The 16,778-nt window shown below is 35.7% G+C and overlaps 1 protein-coding gene across 2 annotated transcripts in view; it reads left to right on the plus strand.

Moving 5' to 3' along the window:
* Positions 1–16,778, plus strand: part of NRG3 (neuregulin 3) — a 432,966-nt gene that overhangs the window by 323,817 nt on the left and 92,371 nt on the right. For both annotated transcript variants that reach the window (XM_072423133.1, XM_072423132.1), the window contains exon 3: positions 2,306–2,379. In XM_072423133.1, coding sequence (XP_072279234.1) covers positions 2,306–2,379 — 74 coding nt within the window. The remainder of the gene's footprint in view (positions 1–2,305; positions 2,380–16,778) is intronic.

Here is a 16,778-nt window from a genome sequence, read left to right on the forward strand (position 1 = left end):
ATTACAGTCAATGGCATTACTGGACAAAGATAAACTAGAGAATGACAGCCTAATTTGTACATTTTGTTGAACTTGCACCTAATAAAGTCTCTAAGAATGTTATCATTGTCATGAAGAAAATAGAGCTTTCTTTATGTCATAATGTAACACAAGTTTTTTTCAAGCTATCTGCAGTATAAATGTCCACTCTGCAAAACGTGTCTCTGAAACACTTTCCAGGGTGAATCATCTAGATAGCAGGTATAGAGGGTACCAAATTGTAATAGTTATTCTCTGCCTGGGTTTTTAACGTCTACTTAATTTTCTAACAGTTTGGCTGGACTCTATTAGTTTGTATGCTTAAAATCTAGATAGAAGCGGAACATGCCATGATATTTAACTAATAACATTAGCATATCAAACGGCTAAAGTAATGCTTTACAAATACTGTTCTCTCCCTGCCAACAGGCCAGCAAATTACCATGTAAAATGCCAGCAGGGGAGTTTTTCACACATACAATGCAGAGAATAAATAGCAAATTTGTGCAACTAATTCCCTATGTGTCTGCATTTTTTGCAGTTTGTAAGTAACCATTTTAGTGTGTTCAAACTATTAGCCTACCTGAGAAAAATGAATGGTTATGTTTTCCCTAAAATAACTGTCATTAATAATTGTTTAATCTATGCTGCATGATGAGAATAATTACTTTATAGGGTTTAATAACAGACAGTGTTTGAATTTGAATTGCTCAGAAAATCGTAATGGGTACTCTCTAGCAGAGGCAATTTCATTTCCCTTATTCAATCAGTAAACAACATATATACACTCAAATGCAACATGTTTTTCTAGCTATAGTCTGGTGGAATGAAATGTTTGTAAGAATTTATTTTGATAAGATGTGTACAATTTGACCTACGAATGCCAATTTTGTCAAGTAGTGGTAAGAATAAACCCAAAGTGTTTATGGTAGTCCACACCAGTTATTAGATTTTAGTGCATTGTCCAAATGAGCGGTATTAAAACATTTTCTACTGCAGCATTGCCATGCGCTGGAATCAGATAAAAACCAAATTACTTTAAAGGTTAATACTTATATTAATATTGTGAATGAATGCAAAACAAAGCAAATACCAGAAACTACTCTAATGAAGAACTGACATTTAGTCCTCTTCAATTCATCTTCAAATGTCACAACAAATTCATTGCATTTTATTACCTAACAACACATTGTTATTTGTGTGCCGCAAGTTAAGTGATTGCTAACAAGAGGTTAAGACCAAACTATTCAGGAACACTGGATGCCCCCAAGCAGATTTAGGTTTTATGAAAAAAAAATTTGTGTAAAAGAATGGCAAACAAGTATATAACAAAACAAAGTTTTCTGTCCAATGACAATAAAAAATGTAAAACACCAATAAGATCACAATAAAGAAGGTGTATATAGTAAACAGCTGGGTGTCTAAACCATAATTATCTTGCCAAGAATTCTATTTTTACCACTGCAAGTGATTATAAAGTAAGATCCCCCAGCCGCTGTGATGTAAGTAGCCTAATAATGGAATAGTATACTCGTACTTCGTTATTAGGTATAATATTATATATTAAGTGCATCTGGTGCCGCTTATTTACCTAGTGAATTAAGACTGTCTGGCAAAAAACTTGTAAGCAGTGCTGGTTTTCTTATTAAAAATCTAAATTGCTTTAGGACTTGTGTGAATGTTTTTTTTTCTGCCTTTGAAGCATGATTTATTAGTAAACCTGCAGATTGTTTTCCTTTATTTGTGTTGGCTCTTCTATGGTCTAAAGATTAACATAATTTATGTTTCTCTGAACTTATTTGTTTCCTAGCCTTGAGTTTCTTCCCAATAACTATGGGTTACCTTCCTTGGGATCATGGTTTTTCAGTCATTTTTTTATATTGCTGACTGTCTTACTTAGATAACATTTATTATGGTAAATAACATTTGTTATAGATTACTTTTAATTATTAGATTAGATATGTAAATATTTAGATTGTTTAATTGTCATTGTTGTTTTCCTGCCAGTTATGTATGTAAAACTCTATAACTTTTTTAAGTTTAAGAATCAAGTTGACCATACAAATAAAGAAGAAGACATTTCTCTTCCTCTAGCCTATGATATGGGAAAAGTCTACAAATGATTATTCAGAAAGGACTAGCAGACCACTTCAATGTTAGTGGATAGAAGCCACAGGAAAAATGTGTAATCTAAAGAAAATCCAACAAACGTATTTTACTTAAAATTGTTTGCCGGCATACAGAGGGAAAGTGATCTCTTATCACAAAACATTTTGTTGTTTTGCAGGTGCAAGGAGGGCTACCATGGTGTGCGGTGTGACCAGTTCCTGCCGAAAACGGATTCAGTGTTATCAGACCCAAGTAGGTGCATGGGTTTTATACAACTCTTCATTTTGTTTGTGTAACATACTATATATATAAAGCAAAATACTGCAGGATGAGTAGGCATAGAACCGTAGAAGGATAAAACCTTAAGTCAATTTCTGTCATTAAAGTGCCATTTATGAAATCATGTCTGGTTAATGTCAAATTTTGTCTGGTTGACAACAGGAAGGAAGACGAAATCTCTCCAAAGTAAAAAAAAGAAGTCTCTATCTCAAAAACAGATGTCCTTATTGTAAGATTTCCCCCTGGTCTCTGTAGCATGGATATCTTAAAATATTGGATTTGCATTGACGTTTAGACGGTAATCATAAATCATAAATCTCGCTAGCAGAGACCCCTCCCCATACTATATTTTCTATTCTGTAATATTTTTTAAGTATTTTGATGTAATATGTTACTGTTAGGCCCTATTTCTGCTAACAGTTAACTGTTTTAGAATTTTTAGGTGATAAAACCTACAGACACATTTTAGGCATTTTGGTTTCATGTGCTTTATTGTGGCATTTTCTGTACCTAGAAACGAATACTAGAGGTTAAAATGTGTCTGCTTACATCAAGGTGCCCATGATTCTTGATTATGTATCAGTGATCTAATTTTCAGCGGCCAGTGTATTTAGTGATCATCGAGGGAGGCACACCAATCTGTTCAGATAAGGCAGCGTTTTTATTTGAGGTGAACACATGCTGGTTACATGACCCCCAGCGTCTGTTCACCTCAAAGTAAAAAACAAATTTGAACAGATTGATATGTCTCTGCTGATTCATAGAGAAATATCCACAAGCTCTCACTGCTAGCATACCACATGAATACTTTGTGTCATTTAAAGAACCAGGGGACTATACATGTTTTATACTAGTCACAGAAAAAATAATGGAAGTGATCTTGCTGCATCCATTCCCTTGGTTTTCAATGCATTAAAAAGTCTATTGGTTTATTGATGGTGATCAGAAAAGAAAATTAAAAAACACTGAGCAAAAAGACGCTCTTAGGGCACATTTCCCTTAGATATGATCTGTTAGATGAAAAATATGCATTTATAATTTTATATAATGTATATTCAATTAGGCCTTGTTTTTGTTAAAATTTAGGAAAATCAAACAATTATACAAACAATGTGTAGGGTGCATAGGGTGCATAGTATGGGATACATTAGGAACTGCCCTACTAAGGTTTACATTTTAATTTCTCTATTTTGGTAACATAAGAATGCAGACAGTCAAAATGCAACTAGTCTACTCATATGTTTGGAAAGTAATGTACTGTTTAAAACTAAATCCAAGAGAAAAACAAAAAAAACAAAATGGCAACTGCTCCATACAGTCTATAACTAGTTTCCAAGGCAGGAGCACATAGAAAGAAATTTTTTAACACAATAAAAATCAAAGGATTTCCAGCACATTTACCAGCCAGTTAGCAAATAAATGTTTTTGCTATGTATGTTTAAAACAGAGGTTTTAGATGCATAAACTTTCAAATATATGTGGAAGCCATGCTGCCTCATCAAGACATTCTCTGTAAAGTGCGGTCCCTAACTCTAAACTTCATGAGAACATGTATAGGGATTATTAGATTCATCAATTCTTCCTTAAAGGTGCAGGAACACACCACAAATCCAGCACAGCACAATGACAACTGAGGACCTCAAGTGCTAAAAGGTCAAAGTGCTAACAGCTGCAGTATTATACTGTTTTACAAACTTCATGAGTCAAGTCAATAGGCAAATCCATAGCCTTCTTTCAAAAGATTCTGAACAGACTCACAACACTTCCTTGAAAGCCCAAATATATAATATATATAAAATTGTAATAGCTTATACGCCATCTTTTTTTTTTATTTTCACCACAACCTTTTTTGTATAACGTATAGTTACCTAGACTGTCGACTATTGGAGAATGTGGCAATTTAAATGCTAAGGACATATCTAAACCATTACCAGTACAGTAAGTGAAAGAAGTAGTGACTACAATAGGAAGTGAATGAACAAAATATCTGCCTGTTGTTTCATTTTTTCGTTCATGTCTGAGTAACAGCTTTAGTTTTATGTCTTTCCTCTGCTCCATAAATTCTCATGTGCTAAAGTTAGGGGAACTTTATAATAGCACAAAACAGAGAGAAATAGTGTGCTGCAGCCAATGACTAGAAAGAAAGCTTCAATGACCTTCAAAGAAAAGAGGTTGTATTTACATATGATAATATCAATAGAGGAAATTATAACTTCATTTTTTCTACTACATGCTTTGACATTTTGCTTGGCTCCATCTGCAATTTTTTACTACCTTAGTTAGCTTTACTGTATTTTTTCTTTGTATACAAAGATCTTGATAAAGTGTTTTGTCATGGTGTGGAATGTCCATTTATTTATTGTAGGTAGGCTAAGTCTATATCTATTACCTATTAATATCTATTTACAGGACTTTCTGACATTTTGAAATTGTCACCTTAATATTTAGAGAGTGTGTTCTTTCTTTTTTCTGGGTTTGGCATGCAACAAAGCTAATAACCAGTCTTTATCTGTCATTTGATTTATCTGCTTCTTTATAGCAGAAAATTAAGGGAGTTTAATAGCAAATGTTTCCAATCCTGGGCCAGATCCATTCTAAGTTCACTGGAGCACCCATGTGTTCCCCCATGATAATCTATCTTCTCAAATCTTGGAGAGCGTTGATAAACCAGACCCAAAGGGTCAATTTATACAGTATGCAGATTTAACTTTTAGGCCCTTTTAATGCTCTTTATTTTAATGCATCCCATGTGGGGATGCCACTTTTAACTCGGTAGAGGCAGCAGCAGGACATGATTTATTAGAGGAATACACTGACCTTAACCTCCCTCCGGAGACCCGGCTACTCTCAGTGGGAAACATTGAACAAAAAACCTAGAGTCCATTGTGGACTGTGAAAAAGTGTTAAAGAAGTTAAATAAGAAGAAAAAGTACTGGGTTCACTGTGAACATGACAACCAATCTTTACTGATAGAAATAAAGTTCTAAGATGCTGCTGCTTTTGCCAGTCCCTACTTGTTCCAGGTGAGGCTGTTTTTGCTGCAGGACTAAGATATTTCTATCCTCTTTCTACACCCTTCTTTCCTGAAGAAGCGAAGTTATCCGTGAAACGCATTGAAATGTTTTTATAATAAATCCAATAAACCTATAGTTTTTTGATACAAATTTGTTGAGTTAAGGAATGGTGGCCCTAAAGTCCCCTTACTGAGCTAACCCTCAGGTTCTCCTTTCTTTGTGGTTATAACTTTGGGACGTGACCATAGGCTAATTAAGAGGTAGGCTGAACTTGAATCGATTTGCCCTTTTAATGCTGTTTTATTAAATATTGGTGACAATATTTTGAAATGGGCTCTATGTACTCTTTAAAATTTCCTAGTTCATGTAATCTCTTTAACAGTGTTTTATTAGGTACCTTCTATGAAATCTTCAAGATCCTTGAATTTAAAAATTGCTATATTTTAAGATAATATTCTATGTTGATTGTATTAATATGCATGTAGTTGGCAAAACCAATGGAATTTAATTTATCCTCAGTCACAATTTGAAAACCAGAATAAAAAATATAATTACACAGGGCAGTAAGCCTTTTATTTTTTTCTAAAATAATAACTGTAAACCACATTGTTTTATCTCCTGTACAGTTTTTTTTAAGTGAAATTTACCCCCAAGTGTATATAGGTTAATATTAAATGCTAATATTTGACTTAGTAGTTGATAATGACCCCTAATTGTATATGCAATAAAATGATAGCAAACCTCTGAGGACTTGATTCACACTGCTTCCAGAATTAGAAAATGCTTTGATTACCGATATACATGAATATCTTTTTTTTTCCTTGTCATACTATTAGTGTAGCCTTTGTTATTAATTCCAAAGTACTAAGCTCCCATCGGGAATTACATTTTGCATTTATAAACTGTTTCCTCTTCTGGCTTGTGAACAGCATAACATATTATCAGGTGTACAATGAATTTCTCCCTCATCAAATTATAATGAAAACTTTAAGATTATTTGTTTAGCAATAGATTTTTAATCTCTTTCAATTTTGGTTCCAAAAAGCATGAGCGTCTCACTGATGGATTCCAACACTTGTGGGTACTGATCCTGGTGTCCTGTTACACTGTTTCTTCATCCAGTAGTTGTTTGTTTATGAGTTTTATAATTCCTTTAGTGACCTGGATACAACAAAACTCTTCTTGGGAGTTATTGACTTCCAGCCAAGGTATTTGATGGCCTCTAAAGGGAAGTTAAACTTCATTCTGAATTACAACCAGTTTGGTAGATGTTGGAAACATTGTACAAAGAATGTCGCCATCTAGTGATTTTTATAAACAAATATCTTTTATCTGGATTTCAGAATGTATGTTTAGCTATAAACTGATAATAATGGCATTAGGTTTAAAGTGTAATCAGAGGATCATAATGCATATGTCCGGCCAGATTCTTTTGAAAAAACATTGGTTAAAACATATACAAAATACATGATCCTGCAACCTAAACCGATGCAGATGTGGTGACATTAAAACATATTTATCCACAGGTTTTGCAAGGTTTCCATTTAACCTAATTACAGGTCCCCGGGTTACATTTGAGATAGTGACTGTAGGTTTGTTCTTATGTTAAATCTGTATGTAAGTTGGAAATGTTACATCATTTTAATAAATGCAATTAGGACAGATGTTTGTCTCAACATATTATTAGGCAGCGTGGTGTCAGTTATTGTATAAAATATGAGTTATTCACAAACAAAGCAAAAAAAAAATACTTTAAGGAGCCTACACAATTTTAACTTCTGGAGCAAGCTGTGCTTTGATATGCAAAAAGAAACAACAGCAGGGTTTGTCTAGGTCAGGGGTGTCAAACTCTTTCCCCTAAATATGAATTGCAGCTGGTCCACTGCTGCATTGAAATAGCGCAGCTACTACAATTTCCAGCATCACTAGTGCATGGCCCCACATTGGACTTTTTTTAAAATACGCAGGGAATTGTAGTAGCGGTGTTATTTCTCTATTATAGGCTTGTTCCAGATTGAATGTTAAGCAAAACCTCCTTGTTTCTATGTGAAAAGGTTTTATATCTAATGAGAAGGAAAAACTTCCTCAATTTTTTCAATAAACTTCAAGTTTGGCCTGCGACTCTGTCTAAGTTTTTAATTTTGGCCTTCTGTGTATTTGGGTTTGACACCCCTGGTCTAGGTCATTAAAGTATTACAACAGGTTGCAGAACAGCAAAAGACTTCTGCATGTCATGCGAACCGCCCCCTCCCCTCTTATCAAGCAAGCAGGGAAGCCGGACCAAAGCTAGGAGTCGTCCATATGTCGGATATCCTTAACTCAGGACCTACCTGTACTAAGCACATTTTTTGGTACTGGGTCAAATAATATTCAGTGAATTAGGTCAGCATCTGTTTTCCAATAGGACCCAATATATAATGGATCCACTATGCACATTTTAAATTGGCACATTCACCAAGCTGAAGTGGTGGTTTAGTAAACGTTAGTGTTTTACAAAGGTTCAACATTTAGGAGTGAGTATGTTTATTTGTTTAAAAAAATGTGACCCTTATTCCTAAAAGAGCAAATATGCTGCACATTTTCCCCTTATACTGGCATTCATAGTGCAAACACAGGGCAGTGGTGCTTTTTGAGGTTTTCTATTATTTTGGAACATACCATAATTCTGATGATCATATAGGCTGATATCAAAGTTTCCAGGTAACAAATGTGGGCAATACCAATACAATCTCCTAAGTCTAGTGTCCTGGAATGCTAGATTGGAAGTAGAGACTGTAAACAATTTTAGTTGTGAAACCTCTTGGTGCTGATGTGTGCTGAACACTAGGAGAATATTTGCCAACCCTAAATCAGTTTCTATAAAGCTTTTTAGCTTTGGCTACTTTTGACAGATCAGATTTGTCTTTGTTTTGTGTTTCATAAATAAGCCTAAAAATGTATACATTATATAAGATAAAATATAAGAAAATGCATAAATTCGGGTTGTCCCTATATTCGACCCGAATATGGCTGTTCGAATTCGGATAGACCCGACCCGAAAAACACAGCAAAAATTCGGGATTCGACAGCAAAAATTCGAGAAAAAGAAAAAAACAGCTCTGCTGGAGCAGAGCTGTCAGCATGGTAAAGCTCAGCGGATTGCTCTGCTCCCTTATTGGCTGGGGAAAGGGAAATCCTGATGATGCTTGAGCTGTCATCAGGATTTCCTATTTCTCAGCCAATCCCAGAGCACTAGGGATGAATGGGCACAAGTCTCCCCATACATATCTAGTGCTGAATGGCTGAGATGTAAAACCTCAGCCGGAGCACTAGGGGTGAATGGAGAGGCTTGTCCTCATTTAACCCCTAGTGCCCTCCAATCCCTCACTGTCAGGAGGATTTCCAGGGCTCTGTTCATTGCAACCCTGGAAATCCTCCTGTCATTGGGATAACCTGTAAAAAAAAAAAGTTTAATTACACAAACTCACACACATTAATAAAATAATTTAACATTAAAGCCTTGACCTATTTTTTACTTAATATTTTAAACCTTTCAGGGAATGAGTAAGGGGATTTATGTACCCCTGTACTCATTCCCCAGGGTGGGGCGGTGGAGATCTGGGAGTCTCCTTATTAAAGGGGGCTTCCAGATTACAAAGTCCTGCTAAAAATGTTTATAAAAGCCCCCATTGTTTTTAGTGGAAGCTTTCATAAAAGCTAACGCTTGGAAAAGCCTCCATTGAGTTCAATGGAAGCAATTTCCCGTGTTTATCCACCGTTTTAATTTTTTAATTGTTGCAAGCAACGTTTAAGATAACGCTCAAAAACGTGCCTGAAGGAAACGTCCTGGTGTAGATTAGCCCATGGGAATGCATGGGGACTTCAAACATGGGCTTTAAAAAACCTCAGGTTAAACGCTGGGGAATCAGTCCGTGTAGACTAAAGCTGCATACACACGTCCAATAATTATCGTTAGAAACGACTGACGAACGACTGATGAACAACCGATTGGCCAAAAAAAAGTGACCAAGGATGCCGACGAACGAGGATTGTCGTTGGAAATGAACGACCGCCACGGTGGATCTGATTGGCCGACGATTTTTCACTATCTATCGTGTGTACAGTATCGTGTCGTTCAGTGATTGTGCACGTTTCTGCGGTACACTTTCTCCTTTACATGTCCCTCCCTGCATCGTTCAAACGATTGTATCTAGTGTGTGGACACTGTTGGTGGATTATATATGAACGATCATATTGTTACAGCATGTACAGAATTGTGCACAATGTGATTGTTCAAGTATAATCGTGCATAATCGTTGATCGGTCGTAATCGTTCATTTTCCAACAATAATTATTGGAAGTGTGTACCTAGCTTTAGCCTAAAATTGATTTGACAGGTGCTCTTTAATCTTCCTGTGAAGTACAGGGGTATGTAATAGTGTTATGTATCTTTTTATAATGTATCTTTTTATCTATCCTTTTATAATGTATCTTTTTACATCTGTTTGGAGGCTGTAGAAGCTCTACACATTGCTGAAATTTTTCCTCCCATTTCCTCCCATTGACTTTAATGGTGTTCGACTTTGACATTCGACCACCCGAATTTATTTGCTATATTCGAGCGAATAGCTGCCGAATCGAATAGTGAGCTATTCGACCAACACTACTTATTAGTGATCACAAATGGTACTGCTGTCTCTGATCCTGACACGTTTTGCCGATAGGCTTCCACAGGCGAATAGGGGTTCACCTAATCTATATTTAGGAAACTGATATGTTCAAAAAGGGAAGTACTTTTTTTGTTATATAATACCTTGTGGTGTGCCCAAGAGATGATATATATTATGCTAAGTACAATGACTCAGGATCAGGAAAAGAGTAAAGAACTTTTTAGCCATGAATATATTTAAGGTGTTCACATCAAGGGATGATGATGGTCATGTCTCCTAATATCTGGGAGGAGGGAGGAGGGGAAGGGTATATGACCCACAAGGGTATTAGAATCACAACCCTACAATTGAACAGAGGCTCCCGAAGTAATAAATTAAATAAAAAGTTAAATTAAAACTTATATGGAGGTGTTACATAAAGGCAGCTCTTTAAAAGACCAGAAGGCAGTACAATACACACTTAATTTATGACACATTTCGTCAGTCACCACCAGCTTCATCAAGATATATGTTTGTACTGACCAGGAAAAACAGCATAAGTAAATGGATTATGTTATGAAATGTACATGAGATGCTATACTGTCCTTTTGATCTATTCATGCTCAGTTCTGTTCACAGCAATGCCAAAAATTTTATTTCTGGATGTCATCAGCATGCTTGTCAATCTACATGGCAAACAGGACAGGGCACAGGCTAACACTAAGCACCTGTGTGAATAGGTTTTAAGGTCTTTTACAACCTGTATGTCAGGCAATGCTTTTCACTCTTTAAATGATTTGTTCTGTTTAAGAAGGGTTGAAGAACAGCATTTGACAAGCTAATATACTCACACTTTGGATAGCTGTGGTTTTTCTACATGACGAATGGTAAGACCCTTGGGATGGAGGTGCCCATTGAGACCTTACTACATTAACGTCCTTTTTCTCTATGCTGTGACTTTTTCACCATTTCCATAAAACTACTGTTAGATGCAAAAATGAAACTTTATAGGATGTTTACCATAATGATAAGTTAATGTACTTGTACACAATACTGCATAATCTGGCAGTTCCTTTCCCGTTATTATTTATCAGGGGAGGCAAATAGATCATCCTTGATGCTTGAAAAAGCTGTATTAAACTTCATATTTCCCAAGCTTTTATGACTTTATGTGCTGCCACAATAGAGGAAGCAGCATGGCTTTCTCAGTGATGGAAAGCTCATCGTTTGTGATATATTCATCTGTGCATCAAGCAGAACAGTGCTTTGCAGCCCATTAAAAGCTGCCATCCCAACCCTCTCACTTTAGATATATAGACTGGTAATTGAGTGTAGAGAACCATTTGCAGGATTTCCTGGCATGGAAGCATTCACAAACTAAATGACCTGGTAAAATGTTTCTTAGCATTGACAAGAATATTTCTTTGTTGCAGAAATGTGTTCCCTCTTTGTAAATATTTTTCAGTCACCTTGGTTGTTTCTGAGTATCAGACAACATTTTTTTCTTCTTGCTTAGTGGCTTGAGCAAAGCCACATGCTTTTAATCACCTTTACATGATGCAAAATGAATAAAATATGCCCACATTTTTGTATAAAAAACAGTAAGGAATAAATACTTACCTATCCACCTTGCATATCATTGGGTTTGTCCCATATAGAGCTACTTGGGCAAATAGATCTGCAGTATCCAAAACTATTAGACATATTGACTGTCTTCTTCTGTGGTTCATGATTTCATTTGGCTAATCACTGTGGTGGGCTATGTAAACCAAACCTTTGGAATTAAATGTTTATGCACATATTCATGTCATTGTACATGTTATATAAAAGCAAAAGGACATAGATGGGCACTGATTCAGAAAATCTATGGTGCATTGGAGTTTAGGTATTTCCAATCTTAAGTTTCTCCGTTTTTCTAAACTGTAATGTTAAATTTCATATGTTAGGTATTTGTGAAAAAATGATACCAAAAAGCATTATGGCCATTCTATAATGAATAATGTATTTAGGCTATAAGTTTTTAGGTTACAAAAGGGCGCATGCAATGTCTCAGCAGTATTTTATGGCATTTGATCAACCTTTTAAAATATAGGTTGTTTCTAGCATTTTAAAATAGTTTTTAATATTAATTATTACCAAAAAGTGCATATGGGGAAGAAGAAATGTATGGAAAACAGGAGGAGGCAATCCGTATGCAGAAGACTCCCAACCTGATTATCTGCGTCATGTGATGCTCCTGTCATCGGCATTACGAAAACATAATTTTTTTTCTTTTACTGTCTTTCACTGTTCTCTGTTCTATACATGGTGTTTTTGTGATGGGTATTCTCATAGTAAGTAGCCTCTGACCCAAGACATAGCTTTCCCCTTCTGTAGCAGTCAATTAGCAGGGAGAAGTGCACAAGTACTCCATACACAGAAAACAAAGTATACAAGCTAAATCTGATGTTGCTGATGTGCAAGGAGGGGGATGATAGTGTGTTAGGCTGGTGAATGTACTCACATATTTAATGTTTTATTTATTAACAAACAACTACTCAATTTTCAGTAAGCAAGAATAGATAGTTACAACAAGCAATTGTGTACATTTTCAGGCAAATTTTTTTAGGAAAGAGATTCTTTTTTTTCTTAGTGGAGTTTTTTTTCCTCCAGGTCCAAGATGTAAAAAATTACTTTGAAGACTCTGTGTAATCTCCTTAACCTTTTTATCCCAGAGAAACCAAGGAAATAGTCTTCAGGTCCCAGGGCAACCCGGCTAAAATCATTATATCTGAGACCGATGATATTATTTCATGGCCAGTAAACTGTTGAAAGATTTCTATTAAGGTACAAAAGTCACTATATTCTCAATGTGTTTAATGCTCCTGTTCTACAATACTGTATGTGTATGTGTCCATATGAATGTGAATCTGAAAGTACACTGCAGTCCCACATAAAAGCCATGGTTTAGAAAAGATGATCTAGAAAAAGATAACGCTAAACATACTGAAAGTTGTATTATTTGCAGAAAATATCTTGCTGTTGTAGGGCTAACAATTTGCCTTATGTATGAAAAGTTAAAAAAAAAAAACAGACCTTGTGTGCCAAATGTTCCTGCTCGTCGAACTGCAGCTACCACCAAAAGGGACATCTGGATATAGAAGATATTGCTAGTGTTCCCTTAACTCAAAAGTCAAAAGTGTAGGTAGACTAACCTTTTTTCCCCCAAGGTTTATTATTTGCTGTTTCTCAATGCCTATAGCAGTAGGGCTAATTTGTTAACCTAAATATTCAAGGCCTTAAAGCCATATAATGTCTGGGTAATTGTTTTAAATAACATATGCTTTGTGTAATGTGTTTTATTATAGGCTAACAAACAGTAATTGAAAAAAAGTATATATATATATATATATATATATATTTTTTTTTTTATTTTTTTTTTTCAAAATACTAAAGCCGCTGAAACACTATGCCAACCAGGAAACTTGCATATTCAGAAAGAGGTTTCTTTGAAGACCCTCATGTATACTCTTTAGGTAAAGACAATATTTAAGTGGATCATTGTGTGATTTTTGTTACATACTAGGCTGGAGGAATTAATTCATGGCCCTTGGTCAGTTAATCATACATGTTAAAATTTCTACTTCACAAAGTGCAAAAATATCCAAAATATGGCACCTCTCAATAGGCTACAGTCATTTAAATTTGCTGCGGGATCTATCGATAATAACCTTTTTCAGTTTTTCTTTGAAAGAAAATAATAAAGTAATAAAAAGTTTCATTTGAACCGGACAGGCTCCTGTAGGAAAGGTGCCATTCCGAAATCTAACACTTTTTATAATTTTATAGACTTTGATTTTGAATGAAAATCTGAAGTGTAATAATTGTCATGCTGTCTCCTGGGTCCTGACATGAACTCTGCTGCAGCTGTAGGCAGTAGGCACACTTAAAATATGAGACTCCCATGCATCAGTGCTTTGATGAAAAGTAGATTAAATAACCATTAGATACTTTCTGAGAGTTACTGTGGAAGATGAGGACAGATGAACGCAGTGAATATGCTTTACATGTCTTATCTTTTTTTTTTAGTTCTTATCTTCAAAAGTGTCTTCTAAAAATAATCTTTTATATTTAATATTAGTGAATAGATTGATGATCAGAGGAGTACAACGCAAGAGCATAAATACTTTCATCTAAGAGAACTGTCAATTTGCAATTTGTTACCTGAGATAACAAGTAATTGCACAAGGATAATGTTTTATTGAGTTAATAGAAGGATGCTGCCTCACAGCCCAGAAAATTTGGACACTGACTATAAAAGCATTTCCCAAGTGTCACTGCATGTTATTGTACATTAAAAATTAAACTACTGTTGCTAAAAGAATATGTTTTATACACATGTGATACACAAAACGTGAGTAACGTTAAGAATAAAACATCTGCTTGCTGGATTTATTAGTATAATTATCAAATTTTTTTCTGCAAAATAAAAAACAAATGAAATATTGAAGATCCCCTTTACCATGCAATATTTGTTGGATTTCCACCTCCTAAAAAATCCTATATACAGGTAGTCCCAGGGTTACATACGAGACAGGAACTGTAGGTTTGTTCTTAGGTTGAACTTGTATGTAAGTCGGAACAGGTACATTATTTTATTAAATGCAATTAGGACATATGTTTGTCTCAACATATTAGTAATTTTTACCTTGTTGCGCATGCACAGTAAATACCTAAACGTTTTCAAATAAAATACTGCTGCCCGTCCACCACATTGCACTGGAGGTAACTGTGAGAGTGGCAGGTGGTGAACTGCCCATTCATTCTCAATAGGAAGCCTGCTAATACAGTACATACATAGAAGGAAGTTGTCTCTCGTCAGTACAGTACACCATACGTGCTGACGAGTGGTACCTTCCTGCTGTGATAGTGTGTACTGTGCAGTGCTGTGCAAAGGAGCTCACCTTCATAGTTACATAGTAAGGTAAGGTTGAAAAACGACATAAGTCGATCAAGTCAACTACTAGGGAAATAAACATATACCAGATATAAAGACATAGTTGAGCCAGAGGAAAGCAATAAAAACCCCGGTACAATTTGATTCAACAGGGGAAAAATTCCTTCCTGATTCCATGGGGCAATCGGATGTTCCCTGGATCAACAGTCACTGTTATCTGTACTTTAAATCCTTTATTAACCAGTTATATTCTGTGGTTCTAGAATCACATCCAGCTTTTTCTTAAAGCAATCTATAGTAGTTGCTGAAACTACTTCCTAAGGGATCCTATTCCACATTTTCACAGACCTTACAGTGAAGAATCCCTTCCTTATCTGGAGCTTAAACTTCTTTTCCTCCAGACGCAAAGAGTGCCCTCTTGTTCTTTGTAATGATCTCAAAGTGAAAATGGGGAAGAGAGTTCTCTATATGGACCATTTATATATTTATGCAAGGTGATCATATCCCCCTTAAATGTCTCTTCTCAAGGGAGAAAAGATCTAGTTCAGCTAATCTCACCTCATAGCTGAGCTCCTCCATTCCTTTTATTATTTTAGTTGCCCTTCTCTGCACTCTTTTCAATTCCACAATGTCCTTTTTGTGAACTGGTTCCCAAAACTGGACTGCATATTCCAGATGTGGTCTGACCAATGCTTTGTACAGGGGCAGGGTTATGTCTCCATCTCTGCAGTCTATTCCTCTTTTAATGCAAGAAAGTACTTTACTAGCTTTAGATATTGCAGCTTGGCATTGCATGCTGTTATTAAGTCTATGATCTACCAGAACCCCCAGATCCTTTTACATTTCTTATTCCCACAAATGTATTCCTCCTAGACAGTATGAAGCATGCATGTTGTTAGCTCCCAAGTGCAAAATTTTACATTTTTCTGTATTAAATGTCATTTGCCACTTGGCTGCCCAATCAAACAGTACATCCAGATCTGCTTGTAGATTATAGACATCCTGTATGGACTTAATTCCATTACATAGTTTGGTGTCATTTTCAAACACAGAAATGGTACTTTTAATGCCAAACTCTATTTCATTTATAGATGTTAAGATGTTAAACAGGAAAGGTCCCAACACTGAACCAACCCTGGGATACACCACTAATGACCTTAGACCATTCAGAGTATGAATCAATAATTACAACTCTCTGGATGCGGTCTTTAAGCCAGTTCTCTATCCATTTACAGATTGACTTTTCTAAACCAATTGACCCTAACTTGCTTATTAACCGTCTGTGGGGTACAGTGTCAAATGCTTTAGCAAAGTCTAAGTACACTATATCAACTGCTATTCCACTGTCTACCTGTTTACTTACTTCCTCACAAAAAAAGAGTAAATTTGTTTACAACTTTTGTCTTTCTTGAAGCCATACTAACTATCACTTATACTATTATCTTCTAGCAGAAACTCCTCTATGTGGTTCTTTATCAAACTCTCTAGGACTTTTTTACCTCTGAATTTTAAATTAACTAGTTTGTAGTTACGGGTACCTGGTAATGCTCCCTTTTTGAAGATAGGAACCACATTGGCCCTACCCCAACCCATCAGTACCTTGCCAGTGACTAAAGAGTCTCTAAAAATAAGAAATAATGGCTTTAAAATAACCTAGCTAAGCTCTTTGAGGACACGTATATATAATCCATCAGGTCCTGTTGCTTTGTCAACCCTAATTTTTCCCAGCTGTTTCTCAATCATATCAATAGTGAGCCATTGTGACTCATTTAACCACCTTGCCGTTAAGCCCGA

Source organism: Pyxicephalus adspersus, chromosome 10 (genome assembly GCF_032062135.1).
Source record: "Pyxicephalus adspersus chromosome 10, UCB_Pads_2.0, whole genome shotgun sequence".
NCBI lineage: Eukaryota > Metazoa > Chordata > Amphibia > Anura > Pyxicephalidae > Pyxicephalus > Pyxicephalus adspersus.